Below are 22,220 nucleotides of genomic sequence, written 5' to 3'. Positions count from 1 at the left end.
AGCCTAAAGAAATATTTGGCCATGCCTCCCTTCCTGACCAAACTCTTACGGTGCTGGCTGAGGGGAACTGGGAGTTGGTGTATGGCACCTCAATGTCACACATAGATGAAGTCTGTGCTTGCAGAAATGTAGCTATAAACACGAAGGAACAAATTGGTAGCCTCTATATACTTACTAGTTCAGAAAGGGGGGGGCATTTCCCCAGTGCAATATGTATGTATGTTTCACCAATTTTTTTGCATTTTTTTTTTCAGTTCCTAATTTATGGCTGTTACTTTGCAGTTATAGCTGGGATCTTCTTGATCAGAAGTATTTACACAATTGTCTCAATCAAATGCAAAAAGGAAACACCAAACTTCTCCAGTGAACCTCAGAACACTAAGGAATATGTGCCAGAAACCAGATTGAGTGGCTGTGCAAACATCTGTAGCTTTAATGATTCATAAGAGATATCCCTGCTTGCAAAACTCACTGAAGTCAATGCAAGATTGTAGTAAAGGGAGCAGCACTTACTCCTTCATGTACGCCCCTGCTAAATCCCAGAAAACTTACTCTAATCCAAAGAACTGCCTGACAATTAGACACTGGATCTTGAGCTGATGTAATGTTGTCAACTCTGAATTTTATCAGAGGTGTCATATTTGAGGTCTTTTTAAAAGCACAATCAGCTAGAATCAAGACACAGCAGGAGACTCCTGGAAGCATGTGACTGGTCATCTTAGTTGCCATTTGAAAAAAAAGCAGCCAATTTCTGATTACCTAGTAGAGCTTTAAAATAGGAGACAATGGTGCTGTAAACGATCAAACTAGAAATCCAATGAAACAATGTATTAAACAATATAGAACTGTTTTAAAATCCTGAGATTTAAAAACAAAAACAAAAAAAATCACTCATGATTTCTTTACACCTGACATGATTTTTAAATGCTTGAGGTTGGCAACCCTGGTGTAAATCAAAACTGAACTCACTGATCTGAACTGATTTATACCAAGCTACTATACCCACAATACTAACATTTTACAAACACTCTGGTTTGATTGATTCCCGATTTATTTACACAACAGTACAACACTCACTCAGTCTATGTGTTGTGCCACAGTTCTCTTCCCTTCTCACTCAGACTACTGAAAAAAAATTGAAAATGGGCTACTTTCCATTCCAAATGGCATGCCAGTTGGCAAAATCAGTTTTGCTACTCCAAGTGAGGGGAGAGTTTTGCTCATACCTTCATTCAGCATAGACCCTTGCATCTTCTTCCAACATATACTCCACCCTATGCCTGTAGAAGAATACCTGCATCAGTTTTGTACCTGTAATGCTGTTTCTGCCCCTCCACCTTTAAAATCACTCCTGAAAATGGGATCTTTCACTCCAGATGGTTGGAGAAGCCAGGTTCCTCAGAACAACTGCAGTGGTTAATTATAACAAGAAGTCAAGTCATTGTTAATTGCATTTGGAAGATATTGCTTCAACTTCATGGTAATTCCATGGCAAACTTGAGCTGGAAGATGATTTAGGAATCTGGGCAAAAGATAAACAGGGAACTCCACTCTCATTTGTACCTAGATACCTACAGTTAATTTAAATTAAGGATGTGTGTTTCACTGTTGCTCTAAACTCAAAGAGATAGTCCAGCATGCAGTAAGACCAGGATAGGTGAAGTGTGAGGAAATTTGGCTGGTGCAATATAGGAAAACTCCGAACTAAATGGGTTAGCCAGGAAGATGCAGCAATAAAAACAAAACGCACACAGCAGGTGCATTCTTTAAATTGCCAAATCACAAGGCCCAATGATCTCAGATGAGGAGCTCTCGAGTAAGGGGCTTGGGATTTATAAAAAGCTTGAAGCCCTACAATTCAGTCTAGCCCAAGGACAGTCCTGTCCTGAATGGCAAAGGAGAGATTCAGAAAACACAGTTCTACCTCATGGATGGCCAACCTCACATAAATATCATTTTCTGTAATACCATTTTGTTGCAGTTTCCAGCTACATCTCTTAATATAAGAAAATCTGTGCATTTGAGAGCATGTGTCAAAGTGTCTGTTGTTCAAGAACTCCTCCTAAAGGGTAAAGCTAGAACTTGCATATTTGGCAACAGCATCACCTCTCAAAGGAAGACCAGGGTTTGGTTGTGCCGGGTGAACAGGATGTGCCTGGAATGGCACTGCTTCTCATAAAACCACACAAGAGAGAAAAATCACCATTCATATGAAAGAGGCTGGCTGGAGGCACCATGTCTACCTCTCCCCCGCCAGCTCCTCCCTACAATTCACATGGGAGTATTGCTGGCTATTCCCTGATGAGAGGAAACGAGGGGAAAGTGCAGAGTTTGCGGTATTCCTCACTAACTGGGGGGCTCCCAGGGCAGACAAACCTGGCCTTGCCCTACACAGAGGACATGCACTGTTTCCCTAACTGTGCCCACTAGAGTTGCAGCCATGGCACTGGGTGAAGCAGCTGGTTGGGGAGGCAATGACCCCGGTGTGTGACCCTGCCTATACTTCCCCCACTGCTCCTCCCAGGCCCAATCCCCTCCCCTGGGCCCCACACCTTTCCCACTGTTTCCTTCTCTCGGCTCACCCATTCTAGCCAAATCCCTGAACCCAAAAGGTAGCAAACAACATTTGGGGGGAAAAAAACACTAAAATTTCTTTCAACAGAAAATGGACCCTGTTCCCTCTGCATGCCAGATTGTGAAGACTGGACATGAAGCAGTTACTTAAATAAAAGCACTAAATTTGGAAATACAAAAGTGTCAGTTTTTTAAAATATACCCTCAGGTTTGTCAGATTTATTTGCAATAACTTGGTAGTAAGGGTTAATCACCTGTCCTGCTGAACACAACATTCAATGCTATGGAGTACACGATGCAGCTCCCCTGTTTCACATTTTCTTCCCGGGTATTTCTAAGATGATTTTGTGTTGTAAATATACATTAAGTCTTCATAAAGTAATCATTTCAGATTATTACAGATTTAAACTCATTGAAACAAAGACTTTTAAATTACTCAGTCTGTGCAGTTTGTTGTGTTTGTAACAAAAAGTTCATTTTTTTAAAGAGACTAATTTGTTGTGACTTTCATAACAAGACATGTTTATGAAATTTAACGATTTGTTAAAATGTGTTTAAGATTTTAGGCACATCAAAGAATTTTATAGCTTAGTAAGGAACTGATTTTGGTGGAGGGTTCTCTTAAAACTAGTTCATCAAATAGAAGTAAAAGGGAAAGTCATTGGTCCAGCTATTTGTAAGAAAAAGGAATGTTGTCCCTTTAAGGGGGTGAAAGGAGAGTAGGGATGGATAGGAAGAACAGGAAGACTTTGGAAGCCAAAAACAAGCAGTCCTGTGACACCTTAAAAAACTAACAAATTTATTAATTAGGTAATGAGCTTTCACGGGTAAGACTCACTTCCTCAGACTTGGAGTATGTTTGGATGAAGTGGCTTTACCCATGAGAAGCTTATGACCTAATAAAATTGTTCCATTTCAAAGATGATACAGAACTGCTTGTAACCTGGCAAGAATGGTATAGCTACGCGTGCAGGGGACGAGACTAGATGACCTACTGAGGTCACTTCCAGTCCCATACAGCTACGATTCTGTTTGTTCAAGGCACAGAGAGAGGGAGAGAGAGTCAAAATTAAAAACCCCAACTTCCTGACTCCCAGTTATGTGCTCATTTCCGTGGGAAACTTTTATTATCTGCAGGTTTTTCCGCTAAATTTTTCTCTAAATAAAAATGTCTTAAGACTATTGAATGTGAACACTACATTGCACTTTATCTGGCCCATAATTACAGATCAAGGCATGTCAAGCACTCAGTGCATGAGATTCTCTTACTTCTTCTCGAAGCAACTGAACAACTAATTTCAGACCACAAATTCCCATCTCATGATTTTTTTTCCTTAGTCATGGGTTTTCATATGGGACTGGTGCACATCACATAACACAGGATGCTCCTGCCCCTGCACACTCTTCATATAATCTCAGGCCAGAAGGAACTATTACAATTATTTAGTCTGACCTCCCATGTAACACAAGCCACAGAACTCCCCCAAAATTCCTGAAGTTTCTCTTTTAGAAAGACATCCACTCTTGATTTAAAATTGCCAGAGATGGAGAATCCAACAAGCACTGAGTATTAGCTTGTTTAAAGAAAATTACACCTCATTCCTCATCTGAATTTGTCATCAACTTCCAGGTTTAGATCATGGTTTTATCTTTCCATGCTAGACTGAATTTCCCATTATTAATATTTGTTCCTAATAGTTGACTAATTGAGCGAACACCTTAAATTTTCTCTTTGTTACACTATGTAAAAGATGCTCCTTGATGTATCACCATGAGACATGTCTTCTAATCCTTTAGTCATTCCCATGGTTCTTCTCTGAACGACCTCCTGTTTATCAGCATCCTTCTTGAATTGTGGGCACCAGAACTAGACACAATATTCCAGCTGTGTGACATTCAAGATTCCCATTTATGTGCCCAAGAACTAACCCTTTGGACTGCAGCATCACATTGGTAGTGCAGTCAGCTGATTATCCATCACTACCTCCAAATACTGCAGAAAAACGCCATTATAGATAAGCAGAGTAAAAGAGGTAGTTAGGGACAAAAAGGCAGTGCTGGGCCACACTATCTTATTTTATCTAAAGGCCATAAAAGTTTGGCTTCTCTATCCCAGTCTTTCCTATCCTAATTTTTTTCCTACAGATTTTCCACAAAAGAACATTCTTCCACAGAAAATATGTCCTAGAAACTCTGAAAAGGAACAGGTAAAAGACGCATCAAATGCACTCAGCATTAATCAGCAGCCAAGAGGACAAAGATGCTGTGAAACCACAGTTGTCTTGAAGAGATGGCCTGAACGTATATTGACAAAATTTAGCTCCAAAATTGCAAAGATTTAAAGGAACGGTACTATTCAACAAAGCTTCTTCATTGTTCCCTTCAGTGGGCTTTCACAATCAAACTATAGTTTGCAGTGGCTAATTACTGAATCTCAAAAAGACCCTGTCATACCTCTTCAGAATTTAATGGGGCATTTGAAATAGCTTTTTGGGGTAAAAAGACAGTTACTTACCTCCATACCTGGTGTTCTTCGAGATGCACTGTTCATGTCCATTCCAGTATAGGTGTGCACGCATATGCGTGCTCAGTTGATGGAAAATGTTTCCTCTAGCCAGTTGCCATCATGGAAGCAGAGCCCCCTGGAGTGGTGCTGATATAGCATCCAGTATAAGCACCACCTGAACCGTCTCCCTGCTCAGTTCTTTCTTGCCGGCTACTCCGACAATGGGGAAAGTGGAAGGGTTTTGGAATGAATTCCATGGCCGAGCTCGGTGCCAGTGCACTCTGCACCAATGAAGATGTGCTCAGCCCCCTGGGCAGGGATTTCTCAGGTGGAAGAGCCACCTCCATTACCACCACCTTGAGGTGATGGGCTCTGTCCTTCAAGGTCCTCGACTTGAAGGTCTCACAAACTGGGCGGTGGTACTGCTGATGACTCTCATCCAGACACTTCAGGCAGTCTGAATGAGGATCGCTTTTTGGCATGCGATGCCCACAGTCAACGCAGACTTTGAAGCCTGGTGACTTTGGCATGTCCCAGCACCAAAGCCTCGAGGATGGGGAATGTCGAGCCCTGAGTAGGGAGGTCAATCAACACTAAACAATAATGGAACTATTAACACCTAAACTATTTACAAACAATGAGTGAACCGTTGGTACAGGGATTTGAACCCAGATATTTAGAGCCCTGCAAATCTGAGATGTCAGTGCAGCTATCCATGGCTCACGTGTGGCTATGGAGGCAGATATAAATTTTGTACCTAGAACCCTGCAAAGTTGCAGATGTTTACTTTATATCAAACAGGTATCCTCATCCATGGATATCAGTGCAGACATCCGCAGCTTATTTTTGCTGATGCAGATACAAAATTTGTATCTGTGCATGGCTCTACAGATTACACACACCCCAGGAGCACTGAAGAGTCTGATAATCAGAGCATTCCAGTGTTGGTCTTGCAATCTCTTGTTGAAGCTGCTTCTTCTGCAGCTAGATGCCTCAGCCAGGTCTGCTCTTTCTTACAAAAACTGGAGAATCCCCTCAACTTCATTATAGTCACTCATCAGGGATGTGGAAGACCTATTTTCAAATCCCTCCTCTGCCCGATTTAGTAGGCTTAACTCCAGGAGAGGGTTCACAGCTCAGAATCCCAAGTGGAAAAAGGCACCTAAGATGCAGATCAATGCAAGTTAGCCACATAAGTCCCTTTGTGAAGCTGAACCCAAAGCCCTGTCTCTTTCTTCTGCATTTAATTTGGGCAACCCCCATTCAGCTAGTGGGCTTCTGAAAAATTGTTAGGTATCCTACTTCCCCCATTCATTGTATGGGGAGCCTGGGCTTTGAATTCTGTTAGGTGGCTAGGAGTTCCTACATCCTCTTTGTGAATCCATCCTTAAGTGCCAAAACAGTAGCCTCAAACATTCGTTTAAAAACAAACAAACAAAAAAAAAAAGTTACTCCACATTTCCATTCTCCACCTTCACAATGAAGGAACCTTTCACATTTGAGGAAATTTTAGCAGGTTAGCGATGCATAGTTAGGAGTGCAGCATTTAAACACCCTGTGAACACTTATCTATAAACGCTTTACCAAGTATTATCTGAATGGTATGGAAAGGAGAAAAATGAAACATCAGCAGCATCATAGGTCATAAAGTGGACTTGCTAATTCTGATCGAAGGTTTGCCCTCCATTTACCTGTAATAACTCTGGACTCACTTTTTTACCATTTCTTTTGAGTGTTAATGAATGGACTGATATCCAAGTTCACACACTGCTTCTGTTTCAACCCATTATTTGTTACTGCACAGCAGTAAGAACACACATAGCCATTTTTTCCCTATTATTTATTTTTTTCACCTGCAAACTGTAGCAAAACATGATCAGCTTTATTACGCAGACAGGTATCCCTCTACATTATAGAGAATGTAGACTTGTATAAATACAAGAGCTTTTTAGGAATGGAAAACATTTTGGAGAATGACCAAAACCTCCAATTTGACTTCATGACTTCCAATAGCAATGGTTAAAATGATGTAGGTAATTCATTCCAAGAGATGCAACAGCACCTCCAAGTGGCTGATCTATTTCCCCAGTAACATTTTTCACATAACAATGTGTTAAAGTTACAAATACTGATATGCACAAATAGCTATTTTCTAAGAAAAAATATGTACAGTACTGCAGCATAATGAATGTGGTATCCGCAATTACTTAATTAGCCAATTTTAATAATATACATGATACCGCTACTTTCCTCCTGCCATTCACAGGTTAAGGATGTTACCACAGCCCCCCGTTTTGCACATATAACCTGGTGGTTTTAATACACAATGCAGGTTTATTTTTTTTTTTATTAAAGACTTCTCTTGTGTTTAAAGCTAAGATCAGTGAAACAAGACAACAGTGCAAGAGGCGCAGAGATGTTAAGTGACCACATAAGAGTTCTTTTGGGTAAAGTGTCTATAAGGCTATAAGAAAGGATTGGTTGATGAACTTCCCGTTGGAAATTGTCCTGTTGGTGCACCAGCCTGAAAAATAAACAAAGGCCAAAAAGATTAAATGCACAAACTTTCTGAACATGGCAAAGCCTAAAACAAGTACTGTATCTAGATGGAATAAAAAATACTAAACATCTGTTACTATCTTGGTCAGAAAGATTTCCTTTTTAGGTTGTAGCTTAATTATTCATTCATTGTGCTTGTTGTTGATTTAAAAATACCCCTAATATTATCATTGTACATAAATACCTTTGTGCGATTAACAGCCATTTACTGATGCCATGTCATCTGAATACCGAATTACATGTAGGAGATCACATGCTGCCTTCCCTAATTTAAGAAGCAAAACCAAGCAGCATGCACATCTAAATTAAATTTATTGTACGTTACCTTTCTTTTTGGACCTGCAAGAGGACTATTACTGTGTAAGAAGTATGACTCACCATAAACGGATTACTAGATACTCCAACAGCTGCAACTTGTCCAAAGGGGGTTACTACAGGCTTTGCCTGTCCAAATGCAGCAAAACCTGCACCTTGTCAAGATAAAAACATTAGAAGTAGCTTAAAACTTGTGACCAAGCCTTTAAATGCAGACGATGATTCCCTATATTCCCACCACAGCAAGTCCAGTTAGCCCATGAACTAAAAAGTTTATCTGTCCACCAAGTCAGGCGATTATGTCAAATCCGATCCATAATCTAGGTGCCCTAAAAATAAATTTAAGTAAAACATGAAGGCAAATTTTAAAAATCCTTGAATTGTCTTTCAGTACCAATGGAAACATTTTGGAAGAATTCTCATGACAGTCTCCATGCCAAAACACTAATGATGTTGAGGCACATGAAATGCTATATGAAATTGTTTAGAAATTTAGTCATCTGTTTCACCTTCATGTTCAATCTATTTTCATCATCACGTTAAGTAAAGTTCAAGCACACTAACATTATAAACTTGAAGTAATTTTTGCATCCAAAAAGCTTAATGACAGAAATTTTTTCCAATCGAAGGTCTGTAAACTCTTAAAGAACAAATTGTCAACCCCATGACAAAAACGAAGTACATGTACCTAAATCAACAAATCGAAGGTGTTTTTACCATTCCTTTGTCAGTCCATTTGTAACCAGCCTAATTCAAAATTCTCAAGTCACTTGATTGTAACTGAAATAATTTTAAAATATTTTGCTTATCTGTAAATTTCCATTATTGACTGACATGTATACACACAGTGAAGCCAATGTTTAATCACCATTTAACAATAAAAACATGATCTTTCCAAGCCTAGCGATAAGCCAGGCCCTTTAAAAATAGTTTTCTAGGAAGAAGTCTGGGTCAAATCATTGTGATCTTCTACTAAACATTTCATACAAAGTAATAGTGCAGCAGCTCAAAAAGTTACAGCATGTTTTTAAGGGTGCAAAATCTGAACACAATGCCACCCTAAAGCAAGTACAGGTTGAACATCTCTCGTTCAGCATCCTCCAGACCTGACCAATGCCAGACAAGAGAATTTGCCAGAGGCCAGGAGGTCAGTATTATCTGCAGCATTAGCAACATTTCTACTTCTTTCTGGTCTCTTAAAAGACACTTAGGGGTAAATGACAACACAGAACACTGAGAACCACGACAGGTGGCTGTAAACCAAGTCCATGGGACCACAGGAAACTTGGCCACACCCACGTGTGGACATGCAGCTAACTAAAATCATTATGGATGTCGCCGATCAAGAGAGTACCAGATTAGAGAGATTCAACCTGTACCAATAAATGTTACTGAATGAATAATGCTGGAGATTGAGATTTATAAAATATTTACTACAGTTACAATGGCATTAGTAAGTGTTCATATAAAAATATTAGATAGGAAAAACAAAATGGCTAATTTTATTTGCGCCCAGCTCTTGGGTTATTAAAAAAGGAAGCAACAGTTGGTCAGTTACCTCTAAAGGTTCAAAAGTCATTCCTTTCCTGACTATATTCCAGTTCACAGTTTTCTTTCTGAACCATTCCCAACATTAAAAATGCACATAAAAAACTAATTTAGGTTATTTGCTCTGATTCTCACTAGCCCTCTGCTTTTTTAAGGTTTGAGGAAAATATGTAATAATAGGTTCCAGACACATACAGGAACGTAAAGACAGTCTTCTTCCCTGCACAAATGTTTCAATAAAAATCCAACTCAAAAGTCTTATTATAGTTTTGTATCTGAGATGGTGATCATAGCAATAAAACTGGAGACGTTTGACCGAGATTATACCAAAAGATGAAGCAGCAGCCCAGTTCTTTAGTCATGAAATTGTATAGCTGCAAAATAATTCCAAAATCCAAAATAAGGAAAATGTTATCATCTTGGATTTCTAAAATGTAGTTTGACCATGAAATACTACATGTGCCACAACTGCAACAAAAATTAAGGCATATTCCTGTCATCCCTACCCCTTATGTGCAGGAAATTTCCTTTACATAGTCCCAGTTGCTCAAACAAGATTTCTGGTATATATGAACTTACCATTTGCTTGCTGAGCAAAAGCAGTCTGTTGTGGGAAACCTCCCTGGCCAGGGAATGCAGGCTGTTGGAAACTGCCACTGAAGCTAGTAGGAAGACTGTAGGAAGCAGGAGTTCCAAATCCTGCAGGCATGCTCATAGACGCTGTACCAAATGTTGCCGCTGGTAGGGGAAGTTGCATTCAATTACTTTTAAATTTACAAGTTATTCCCTATAAAGAGTTTACTACAATGCCACTAAGAGCCTTGCTAGTTTCCCAAAACCCAAACAGCTGCCATTGGGAACGTTACTCTCTACTTCCAGTACCAATGACTTAATCCGCTCACCAGAAGTTAAACAAGAAATACACGGAAGGTGCAATTTAGCTTTAAAAAAATTGAGCAGAACACTATCAAGTTTCTTAAGTCCAACTTTTTTTTTTTTTTACTACACTTGTATCTGTAAAATCCATGGAATTTTTTTCAAATTTTTTATTTCTGCTCAGCTGCTTTAAAAAAGTATTTTATTTCCGGTAAAAGAGTTAATGTGGAGGCCAGTAATTGCAGACAAAAATCAAAAGCTAGGGAGCATGTTCAGTTGAAGACCTTTTTGTTTTAGACCTAACACTTGAGTTTCATATTTCCAAAGTGGAATTAAAAACAATGGAGATTGATTTTACAACTATCTTAAGTGTTTTTAAAATGGCTTCTTAAAGGGTGACCATACCTCCCTCTCCCAAACATGGGACAGGGAGATATGGGGGGCAGAGGAGGGTGGCTCCTCCAAGCCCTAGGAAGCCAGGAAGGAGGCAGCAGTCCCCAGCGCTCCCTGGGAGCCCTGGGGAAGCGGCAGTTGGCCACACTTCCCTGAGGCTCAGGGAAGTGACTCCTGCCAGCAGCTGCATGTGTGGGGGTAGGGGGGGAATGGTCCAAATATGGGGCAATTCATCCCTTTTAAAAAATAAGTAGGGATGCCTTTTTTGGCATCCAAAATACGGGATGGATGGTCACTCTAACTTCTTACCACGCACAGACTCGTATACCAAATTTCTGACACAGAACTGCTTAGCTTAAAATTCAGTTTGTTTTTTTTTAAAAGTCTCCTATGACTTGCTGTTACTGAACTTTCCAGATAGAACAATCCTGTGGTATGTACACACCCCAGGCATATCAGAGAAATGTTAATTAACAGCAACACCAGTTTGTGCAAAAGACTAGCAACAAAAAGTTTATACTTGGGTGTTTACTGTGATTAATATTAAACAGCACACAGAAGGCTTTTTGGTATGACTATAAATGCCAGGCCTTTCTGCAGCATTTTTCCTCTTAATCAGCATTAAGTGGGATCATTCTTTAAAGTGTTTCAAATTTTAATGTAACTTTATATCAAAGAAAGAATGCACAAATTTAATCCTAAATCAACACCTTTAATTAGCTAAAAGGTAAAACTACTGTCAGGAAAGGAATGGGGTTTGTACATACATACACATACTCCTTTTAATGGTTACTTAAAGTATGACAAGCAGCATGGGATATAAAGTAACAAATTGACACAATACATAAAGAATGAACTGACATTACTTTCACAAGTTACTATTAACAAAAGAGGCTATTTAATAGAGAATAGCTATGTAATAGCTTGATAAAAACAAACCCAAATACATTGTGACAAACTGTGCCACCCAATGTGTCAAACATACTACAAACAAGCTTTACAGAATTCACTCAAAATAGGTTGTAAGCATCTATTAACGTGACCATGGAGGTAAGCGATAACGGCTTTGTCTTAGTGTAATTTTTTTAGTTGCATGACGCAATTAAGTCAATCTTTTCCTCAAGTGCCACACATCCATGCCCACTCCATTTTAAAATATGGAAAAAACAGCCTACTCAGTTTTTACATGCAGAGAACCAGGAAGCCAGCAATAAGCTTTCACACAAGCAAGTAAACAAATAGCCACACAGAACTCAGATATCAAATGTGGCCACCTACCAAAATGAGCCTGAGGAAATATGTGAGAGTGCATTGCTCCCGAAAGGCCTTATGGAAAGCCACAAAAAGACCAGATGTCAAATGAATTATATATTAAACAGTCATTTTTATACAACTATTTTACATGACAAAAACTGCAGTGATTAGTGATCTTTTAAAAACCAATTTTCTTCTAACAACTTTGGCTTTATCAAGTGTACCACAGACTAAGTATAGGTGTTACCTGAAATAATTATGCTAACAGTCAAAGGTTTTTTGTCTAATATATACTATAATGCTTACAAAAAACCCACTTTATACTGAATGCAAGATGCAAACACATCGAAAAGCTAATTTATTACTCACATTTGTAGACAATATATTGCAGTTATCTCCTGTACCAAATACACTATTAGCTTCCTAATGCCCACTTTCCAAAGGATAGCATGTTTTTGGAAGTACAGGGGGACAGAAGTTGAATACATTTGTTTTAAAGGGTTAATCTAAAAATCAATCTTCACACTTGAGGCTTGCCTATGCTGCCCTGCTGCTCAGCCTGAGGAGGCGTGAATAGCAGTGCACACCAAAGTACGGTGCTGTAACTCCTTGGGTGGAGGTACACTAAAAAGGTTCCTAATTCAATGTAATCCTCCTCCAACAGGATTACATTAAATGTAAAATAGGAGCCTTTTAGTTCGCATCTGCAGGATTCACACACGGAGTTACAGCACAGCACTTTGGTACGCACGAATTCACACCCACACAGTTCAAACTGTAGGCCATATAGGTACACCCTAGATACGCAGCATCCAATATGTTCTCTGTCACATGTGGTGAACCTCCACTGGCTCCAAGCACACACCCCACCACTTTATGGAACAAGAGCATGGTGGCAGCAGCAGAGGGGTTCCTCCTGCAGCTCTGATGGCAGGTCCAGCCGTGGCAGCTCTGGTGAGTCACTGGCAATTCATGCAGGGGGGACAGGTGTCTGGCTTGGAGGGGCATGGGGCCTGTGGCAATGGTTAAATTTCTTTTGGACACCACTGCCCTATATCACTGTCAGGTAGAGACATTCTGAAGGTAATTCTAACAGCCTCCTTAGGGCTATCATTTTTTGCAACATAGTGACAAACTGTTAACAAATAGTACAAAGTGGTACAGAACTAAATACTTGGATAACTCTAAATAAAGGACAGAATATTGGTTTCATAACAAATGGTTTAACTGAACCGTGAATCTATTAAATGGCAGAATAGTCCACAGTTGCCACATGGAATCAATCCTACAATTTAGCATTACAGATGAGGAATTAAGCACAAAATAAAATATCGTAGCAGTGTCTAAATCCAGAAACATTGTATTGGGAAAAAAAAAGGAACATTAACCTGATTTTTCAATTTATAAATTAACCTTTTACTCGCGGAATCATGCCCCAATGGGTTCTACAGAATTCACCTCTTGACTCAGAATTGTGCTCCATTAATTTAAGCTATGATTTAAAAGGATTTCTCAGCCTAATGGTAGGAAAAGAAAACCTAAAAACGTGAATGGGTGTAGCATGTCTTTGAGGGCACAGAGAATGATAACAGTAGAATTAACTGTGCCAGTCATTTACAAGGGGTATAAGTTCAGACCCTGACAGTGCAAATGCCATAGTTAACTGTTGCAAATACTTAATTATTCAAGTGTTTTCATCTCAATCCCAATATAAAAACAACTATCCACCATGAAAGGCAATCATAGGGGTTATTGTACTGATTCCAACAATATTTATGGCCTGCAACAACTTAAAGGGCCCTATAGACACATTCATTCATTGCTAAGCACCCCAAAGGGCTTTTCACACTGCACAGGAAATTGTTACAGCTAACACTGTAATGCAATCACATGTAGCATGTGACAGCAGAGAGTTACATTGTTTTAATCTTGCTGTGTACAACTTGTCAACACTGTAGTCAATTAAAACAGGAAAGGAAATTTAGAGACAGAATATGGATTAGTAGGGCTGGTTAGAAAGTTTTCCAGCAAAATAGTCTTTCATCAGAAAATGGCAAGTCATCAAAATAGAAACATTCCATGAGAACACAATATAGTTAGAAACACAGCACTTTATAAAACCAGCCTAGCCTGGTTTCCTGCCATTCACCCACCAGGCTCATTGGCAGCCATGGTTCCTGACTCCTTAGCAGCCCAGCTGGTGAGGAGCCAAGAGCCATTTTCACAGTTCTTGGAAGATCAGGCTTTAATTGTTTCCAGGGCTCATGCATGGGAACTGCCCTCCAGGTGGTCTGCATCACAGCTGGGACATGCAGAGCTTCTAGGTTCCTCACTAGGCAGGCTACATGAAAGCTTGAAATGTTAAAGTGAGGTGTATTTCAACAAACAACTGTGTCAATTAGGTTATATCTAGCTCTTATTTAAATATTTTGCTGTGTTCCTTAAAAATATTGTGCATGACCTATTTTCAGTCACATTTTGCAAAATAAAGCTTGATTATATTTGCTGGGTCATCTGTGAAATTAAAAAGGTAGGCTATTGCATAGCAAAGATTTGCACAATGTAGTTTTACTTTTTCTAACCTGTTGCTCCTCGGCTGTTTGTCTGGAACGGGTTTGTTGAAGGTGCCACTGGAGCAACAGGGGCAGCCACAAATGGATTTGTGGAAGGAGTTGCTGAAAGATTAAGGAAAATTAAATTTTAAAGCATCTTCACACAGTACAGTACTTATTTACCTTTGTTTTACACGTCCTTTGCAAAGTCTAATATTCAGAAATAACTTTAAGCAACTATTCTATGTTGGAAACACCACAAGTTTTTTTTTGTTTTTTTTTTTTTAATACACATACACAAAAGCACAAGTGCACATGCACACCTAGGTATTTTACATTTACATCACATTACCTGAACTGGCGGTTTATGTCGTCATTTCTAATGACAGCGAATCATTAGTAATATTACGCAAATAGACAATGAACTAAAACTTAGTGACAAATTTGCTTACAGTCTGCATGAACAGTAGTAAAATTTTATGTACCTCCAAATGGAGCAGGCACACTTGAAGATGCAGCCTGTGTCTGTACAGTAGCACCCACGGGTACTGTTCCAAAAGCACTGCTGAAAATAAGTCACATTCCGAGAAGTCAAAGTTGCTCCATCTACAATTAATGTCTACAATTTTGGTACATAAAAGCCAAGTAGAAAAGGGGTATTTATGCTCAGATTTGACAATGCTATATAATCCATTACAGTTGAATTCCTGATGCCAAGATCAAAGGCTAAATCCATTAGCGTTGAGCAATGGGAAATCCTGGCTGCCAATGGTGGAGTGTAAAAGTATGGATAAAGCAGAGAAAACAAAAGAAATAGGCATAGGCTGCCAAGCAAAAGCCTTAGGGAAATTTGCATTTCCATGCAAAGTTATTACAGGTGCTTGCTTTTAATTACTTTTAAAAAAATAAAAGACATGTACGGTGCACATTGCCTACTATTCAAAACCAATTTCTTACCAATTATAAGACTATACAATTTAAATATGCATGCAAGTAATCCGTATGGAGGATTGTTATCCTCCAACAGAATTTAGTACGGGTTCTCTAGAAAGGTGTAAAAGTGTTTCACTAACAAACACTTGCTTCAATTTCATTTTACAACCTCTAGCGGGCAGTACAACCACAACTACTGTTAAGAAAAGAAGTAGTTTTAGCAAGGACACTAAAGTTTACTCCCACCTAACTCCTTTCCAGAATTATTTCCCTGTAATTTTTAATTCATGACCTAAAATGAAGAACAGTTAAATATAAGCAGGATTTTTTAAAGCTTTATTAACACTACCATTGCACTATTTTTCTGCCTATAAGTACAGTTGGCTGAGAACTAATTACTTCAACTTCTAACAAGAAAAAGTACCTGCTAACATTACTGGTGGAAGTATATGCATTACTAGAGGTTGCTGTGGAGCTGAACACACTGTCTAATTCTGCTAGGGCTGCATACTTGTCTGAAGATGCACTTGGCTGACTTGGGACTGACACAGCAGGACCTGACGGTGCCGTAACTACAGAGCCGAAGCCACCTCCTTGCTCACTACCACCTAGAAAAGAAGATACCATATTGAAGTTTAAAATGACACTCGAAAAAAGGATATCTTCCCTATAGTTTTCTCAGTACTAATAGAAAGTGTTAATTCTTCTGCAGTCATTTAAGCCTATAATTAAGACAATAAGACTTAATGACACCCTAATAGAGGGCTTGTACATTATGACTTCCCAATCTCTATCTTTGAAAGCACACAGTACCACACTTGAATAGGTCTATAGCTCTAAGCAGCCTCCTATTTTCCACAGATTGCATTAAATCCAGTACAATGCTTTCTTGCTCCAGCTAGAAAGATGGATTAATTTTAAAGTTTAGTATGTTGTGGGTGACTCTGCCTTAGAGCACAGATGTGAAATTTAGATGGAAACTGAATTTTTAAACACATTTTTAAAAAAATGCAGCATAAGAAAACTAAGAAATACGTTATGGAATGATAGACTATTACATCAAAAATATTATTCTATAGAAACCCATATTCACAGGTTCTTGTACCTCCTAACCATATGCTGAAGAGTATTCCCAAGTCTTCTGCATGGTATTTCCACTGAAGATTGAATTTATGAGCCATACAGAATGTGTCACAAATGCCATGTCCTATATTCCAACTAGTGGCTTGTTTTCACTGATGCCCTAATAGGGTAACTATATTCCAAATCCTGAAAAGATGCTCAATAAGTAATATAGAACCAGAACATTAATTTAAAAAAACAAACACACACAAACAAAAAAAAACCAAACACGGGTAACCTTACAGAATTGCCTTGTTTCCAAGGTCACCCTAAATAACATCATCTACTTTTTGAATACGAATAAAGCCAGTTGACAAAAGGAGAGTAATTTAAGGATATTTGCAGGTACAATGTAAGAACGAGGGTACTAAGTCACCTCATCATAGACTATAGCTCAGTGAAACTTAAGATTATCTACCAAACATGCATCAAAACATGCAGGAGCAAATCAAAAATTTGGACAACTCGAGGTTAAAAGTAGGGTATTTTTGAACATCTCTGTGTACCTTGTCCCTCCATAAACATTGCCAGGTCAATGGAGATACAAACAATACTGAGCGATTCTTGATTGTGCACCTCATAGTCCTGTTGTATATTTGTGTTGAACACAGATGCAACAGCAATGTTTGTTAGAAAAGGTGCTAATGTCATGTTTAAACAAACTTCACGGCAGACAGTTATGGGCAGCCAGTGTTTACTCCACTCTTAGAATAATGGCTCATTATAAAAGTAAATTATCCATTGCCCCCTTCAAGACCATACACTTTTCAGGGAAAGAATATTAACAAAGCCATATGCTGTATCAGTTTTGCTTAGGAATGGATATACCTGATTTATTGCTTGATGTTAAACTGAATCCAACTTACACACCATTGAAATTCACGTTATTGCCCTTGTTCAATATACGGTTAATTAAGTGTGCACATAAACCCAGCCCACTTTTGACTGTACAGACAACTTTTATTTTAGATCACAACTGGTGCGATTACATTTATAATGGTCCACACTCCAGTAATATATACAACCTGAATAATGTACTAATGGAACAGTCACCACTAGCAAACCATTTTATTGCCAAAATGAAAAACTTTTGTATGATTTGCTCATAAAAAGCATGATCTTTTTGATAAATGCTATTTTGCAAATGGCTACATAGATTAAAGCATTTGCTGTTACAAGCAGCAGCGCACCAATATAAGAGTTCAAATTGTGCAAGTGTTAAGTTAATCAGAATTGTTCAGAATAGACCACTTAAAGCATGCTTAACATGGTTGGTTACCATTATTGACAGGCACAGCTACCCTCCTAAGGAGTAAAAACGTAGGATAACAGGTCAAAGAAAAAGACTTAATACCTTGCCCTGTGCTGAAGATATTATCTAAGTTAGCAAGAGCTGCATATTTGTCTGCTGACTGGAGATTCGGTTTATTCACTGCAACTTTACTGGCAGCAGTTGCTGTTGTGTTGCTCTGAGAAGCATTGAAGGCTCCAAAATCAGCACTGGAGGATTTAGGGAAGTTATCAAAGTGAGCAAAATTAGCATTCACTGATCCAGCACTTCCACCTGTAACAAAATAAGTTAAACATGGATACTTTAAAGGTATAGGAAAGCCTCTCCAAATGCTGTTGGTGGCAATATCATCCCACCATTTGGTTGTTACCACAGGCAATAAACACCACTTTTTTTTTTTTTTTTATTCCACAGGCTAACAAAAAAACCCTAACAAACATAACCTTGAATTATCAGAACACACACATTTATGTCTGTCAACTTCTACATACGAAGTAAACACTGAGATTTCAATAACTTGAAAACACTATAATTAGCTTCTGCAAAACTATGCTTCAGTGTAACAATCTCACATTAACTCAACAATCTCAAATATTTAGCTTAAAAAACTGAGGGAAACTAGCTTTAATTTTATAAATCCAGAACACAGCAACTCCATTTTCCTGATGTAACAATCCAGCAAAATAAGTAGGAATTGCTTTATTTTCCTATATGCTTGCCTATTTCAGTAACCACTGCAGGCAAAGAAAGGTAGCCTGAAAGTCCGGAGGCAGTACAATGGGACACCAGGCCAAGGTTCAGAGGCACTCTCTCTGTCCTTTACTCCCAGATGTCATAGCTACACAGTCAAAACACAGCCTTGAGCAAGGACAATAAAGGAAAAGAAACAAAGGGATCTGAGAGCCCTCTTTCAAGGAATTTTTCCCCCTTGGATACATATTTAATATATTAAAGTCCTAATAAATGTTGGTTCATTTAACACTAACTCTGCTGATCTGAAATACAGGAATTAGTTTGAAAACTTCAGGCTTTTCATGTGTGCAACAAATTTTATGTTTAAGTTTCTAAGAATTTAATTTATGAGTTTCCAAATCTCTGTGAACAAGGTTCTATTAATATGTGAAAGTCAGGTTTATATTTTAGGTGAAAAGAATAAAGTGTGTTCCTACAGGTACGTATGTGTACATGTACATGAACTTGGTGGAATGCTCAGCCTATATTAATACACCATTAGCAATTTGATATGTTTAAAAGCAAGCACAGACATAAGCAAAAAGGTTAAAAAGACTGGTGAAAATATATGTAAGGCTGGAACTAAAGCAAAAACACAATGACATATAAAACAAAACAAGCTAAGTTTCCTACTCAATACAACTTACTGTGTATAGCCTGGAGAGGGAAAGCTGATGTAAATTCACCAAAACTGCAGCTAGATGAAAGCGTTCTGAACGCTGGAGAGCCAGAAATTGTGTGAGGAGGATTAAAGTTAACAAAAGGGAGAAAAAAAATTAAAAAGAAAGTTTAAGTGACACCACATTCAGAAGGAAAAAAAAAAAAAAAAAAAAAGAGGAAAAAAGTCAGCCAAAGATCTACACAAACAGCAACTGTCATGCCAAGCAAAAGTTTAAGTAAGACCAAATTAACAAGAAAAGGAAAAGAATTTAGCAATAGACCCTATACGTGAAATCTTGTGTCGCTTATATGCATCTATCTGGTAAATACATTCCATATTCTGATCTGCATTATCAGAATGTTGCTGAAATCTTCTTTTGGCAGGTGTAAATAAAGATGTAATCACCTTTAGATAAATATGATATTCAGTAGTTACATTCAGGAAGCTTACAAATATTTCATGTGTAGGGTTATATAAGGCACAAGGTCACAAATTAGGACACTTCCCAAAAATGCCAGAAAGTGAAAAAACAGTAAATAACCAAAAAGAAAAAAAACACATTTCAGGTTTCCCCAGAGCTTCAGATTATGACTGTTAAAGCAAACAGATGCAGGAAGTGAACTGAACAGTGGTACTTTCTAGCTTGTATGTCTGGATTATTTTGTATTATAGATTAATCAGAAGTACTAGTAGTCTACCTGTATTTTGGGGCTGAAAAGGAGACTGACTTGCTGTGGGGAAACCTCCAAAATTACTCGAACCACTAGACTGTCCAAACGCATCAAAGTTTGCAAAACCTGCATTTGCAGAGTTCTGCGCTGTAAATTATAAAGGAACAAAACACGTTAATGGATACGAAAAACAAGATGTATTAAATGAAGTTATGACTATGTTGCTCAGCATTATGTCCTACCTCAAACACAATTTTTCTTTTTATAGAAAGAAGCATCACATTTTTATCTCCTATGGATTATTTTCCAACTTTAGCCCTTCCTTATTTTCCATCAGAGGTCTTTATCAAATTCCCACTCGTTTTTCTGCCACTTATTTCTGTTAAATCATGTGAATGACGTCACTACTCTTGGTAATAAAAGGTAAATCTGCACTGTAATCAGAAGTGTCTCTGCAACTAATGTTGACATATCCATGTTAACCATGCTAGCTAGATGAAAGCAAGCAGTGAAGCTGCAGCAACACAGCCATCAGCATGGGCTAGGAATACTTGTTGGGTGCCAAAGCCAATACTACACAACTTCACTGCTAGTTTTAAACACACTACGCAGAACTGCCATGTTTTTTGTAGACACACACCAGTACCATATTCATTTTAAACCTACAGCACTAGCACAGAAAGCTCAGAAAGATGGAATACAAAATTTGTAATTGGCAAAAGCCGAACAAAGAATGTTTACTCTTTCTGAACACTGTTTTCCAGTGAAATGCCAATACATATGGTAAAGCTCTCTGTTACTATTTGAGTCCTGTAAGTCTTTCTTGGAAGGGTGGAATATTTTACTTCTAGGACAGATTTTTATACCTTTTAAAATGTCAAACATTTATACATGAAGTACAACACTGTTAGATGGAATTTAATCTGATAATACTTAGTTTGTTTTGCATACATACTAGTTAGAAGTCATTCACCCTGTCAAAGCATTTGAAGTACTAATAATTAAAATGGAATTTAAAAAAAAGCCACAACATGAAGCCAAACCAAGCAATACAATACTAAAGATGCCTTCTTTTGCAAAAACCAAGTTTATACTGATTTGGCCATTTTTGCCCCTACACCCAGGTATTGCGAATACTGATTAACAAAAAAATTACACCCCAATCAGCATTAGGAACAAAGTGCAAACCTGTAAAGGAACAAAAATATACAATTAAGACACCGACTCTGCCCTCAACGCTTCCCTCAACATAAGAAAATGCCTGAGAGAGTCAGGTTCTCAATTCCCACTGGAAGTCAATATCATTTGGATTTTTAGTGGGAACTGATCCCAACTTACTAACCCCTTTAACAATTCTAGCCACTGTTTCCATGCTATACTGTGCTAGCAATAATGACCCAAGGGGCACACCTACACATGAATCTCTTAAAATGACAACTTCTAAAGTTCATCTAAAAACCTCAATAATGTGATTTTCTGACATAATAGATAGGAACGAGTTCTTGGGTGGAGGGGAAGGAAAGAGTACTGTGATATTAATTAGGTCATTGCTTTCAATTTGCCCAGAGAAAAACTTTCATAAACCCCAGCAAGCAATAAGCTACAGCAAAAATGCTGATGCCTAAAATATAGTAGTTGTGAAAATTCCAGCTATGTAAACAAAGTTATGTTAAAAAGTATGAGAATTTTATATCTCTAGTGTATATTTACAAACTGAAGTCCTCTGTAACAGAAAGGTAGATATATTACATACTTCCAGTTATCAAACACTCATGACATTGCCAAAGTTCCCCCTCTTCAGGGGGTTTACTTTATTTTAAACCACTTTTATGACTAGTTTTGAAGTCAACTAAAATGAACAAGGTGAGTGTTTCCATATTTTATTGGACCAACTTCTGTTGACGAGCAAGATAGAAGTTGGTCTGATAAAATATGGCCTCACCCACCTTATCTCAATATCCTGGAACTGACATGGCTACAATACAACTGCATAGAGGAAAAGAAGGCATACTTGATCAAGTTCAGCCACAAAACTTTCATGCTTGTTGACAGCAGAAGAAGAGATTTATGGGAATGTGGGAAATGATAAATAAGGAACCTGATGTTATCTATATGCATCAGATGTGCAGTACTACAGACTTCAACTCCAGATTGTGCTAAAGCTTAGTTTTTACCAGTGCCTGACTACTATGGGGATTATGATGAAAGCAAGGTTATGATGAAACTAGACTGA

General features: G+C 38.2%; 2 protein-coding genes across 19 annotated transcripts in view; one reads left to right on the top strand and one right to left on the bottom strand.

The window, feature by feature from the left end:
- Nucleotides 1-3,003, top strand: part of SLC19A3 (solute carrier family 19 member 3) — a 29,053-nt gene extending 26,050 nt beyond the window's left edge. The window contains exon 6 of one of the 2 annotated variants that reach the window (XM_075004122.1): nt 255-3,003. In XM_075004122.1, coding sequence (XP_074860223.1) covers nt 255-446 — 192 coding nt within the window. In that variant the 3' untranslated portion in view covers nt 447-3,003. The remainder of the gene's footprint in view (nt 1-254) is intronic. The other variant, XM_075004123.1, reaches the window with a different exon arrangement.
- A 4,406-nt stretch (nt 3,004-7,409) lies between these two features.
- AGFG1 (ArfGAP with FG repeats 1) overlaps nt 7,410-22,220 on the bottom strand; it is a 76,383-nt gene continuing 61,572 nt past the window's right edge. The window contains exons 6-15 of one of the 17 annotated variants that reach the window (XM_075003658.1): nt 20,015-20,134; nt 19,303-19,374; nt 17,987-18,196; nt 15,935-16,118; nt 15,063-15,142; nt 14,608-14,700; nt 12,050-12,097; nt 10,082-10,240; nt 8,018-8,103; nt 7,410-7,604 (exon numbers count right to left, since the gene is read on the bottom strand). In XM_075003658.1, the coding sequence (XP_074859759.1) occupies nt 7,545-7,604; nt 8,018-8,103; nt 10,082-10,240; nt 12,050-12,097; nt 14,608-14,700; nt 15,063-15,142; nt 15,935-16,118; nt 17,987-18,196; nt 19,303-19,374; nt 20,015-20,134 (1,112 nt within the window). In that variant the 3' untranslated portion in view covers nt 7,410-7,544. Of the gene's footprint in view, nt 7,605-8,017; nt 8,110-10,081; nt 10,241-12,049; nt 12,098-14,607; nt 14,701-15,062; nt 15,143-15,934; nt 16,119-17,986; nt 18,197-19,302; nt 19,375-20,014; nt 20,135-22,220 lie in introns of all 17 variants that reach the window. The other 16 variants (XM_075003663.1, XM_075003657.1, XM_075003662.1 and 13 more) reach the window with 16 other exon arrangements.

Source organism: Carettochelys insculpta, chromosome 10, assembly GCF_033958435.1.
Source record: "Carettochelys insculpta isolate YL-2023 chromosome 10, ASM3395843v1, whole genome shotgun sequence".
Lineage (NCBI taxonomy): Eukaryota > Metazoa > Chordata > Testudines > Carettochelyidae > Carettochelys > Carettochelys insculpta.
Note: the sequence above shows the minus strand (reverse complement) of the source record. Positions and strands in the feature narration are given on the sequence as shown.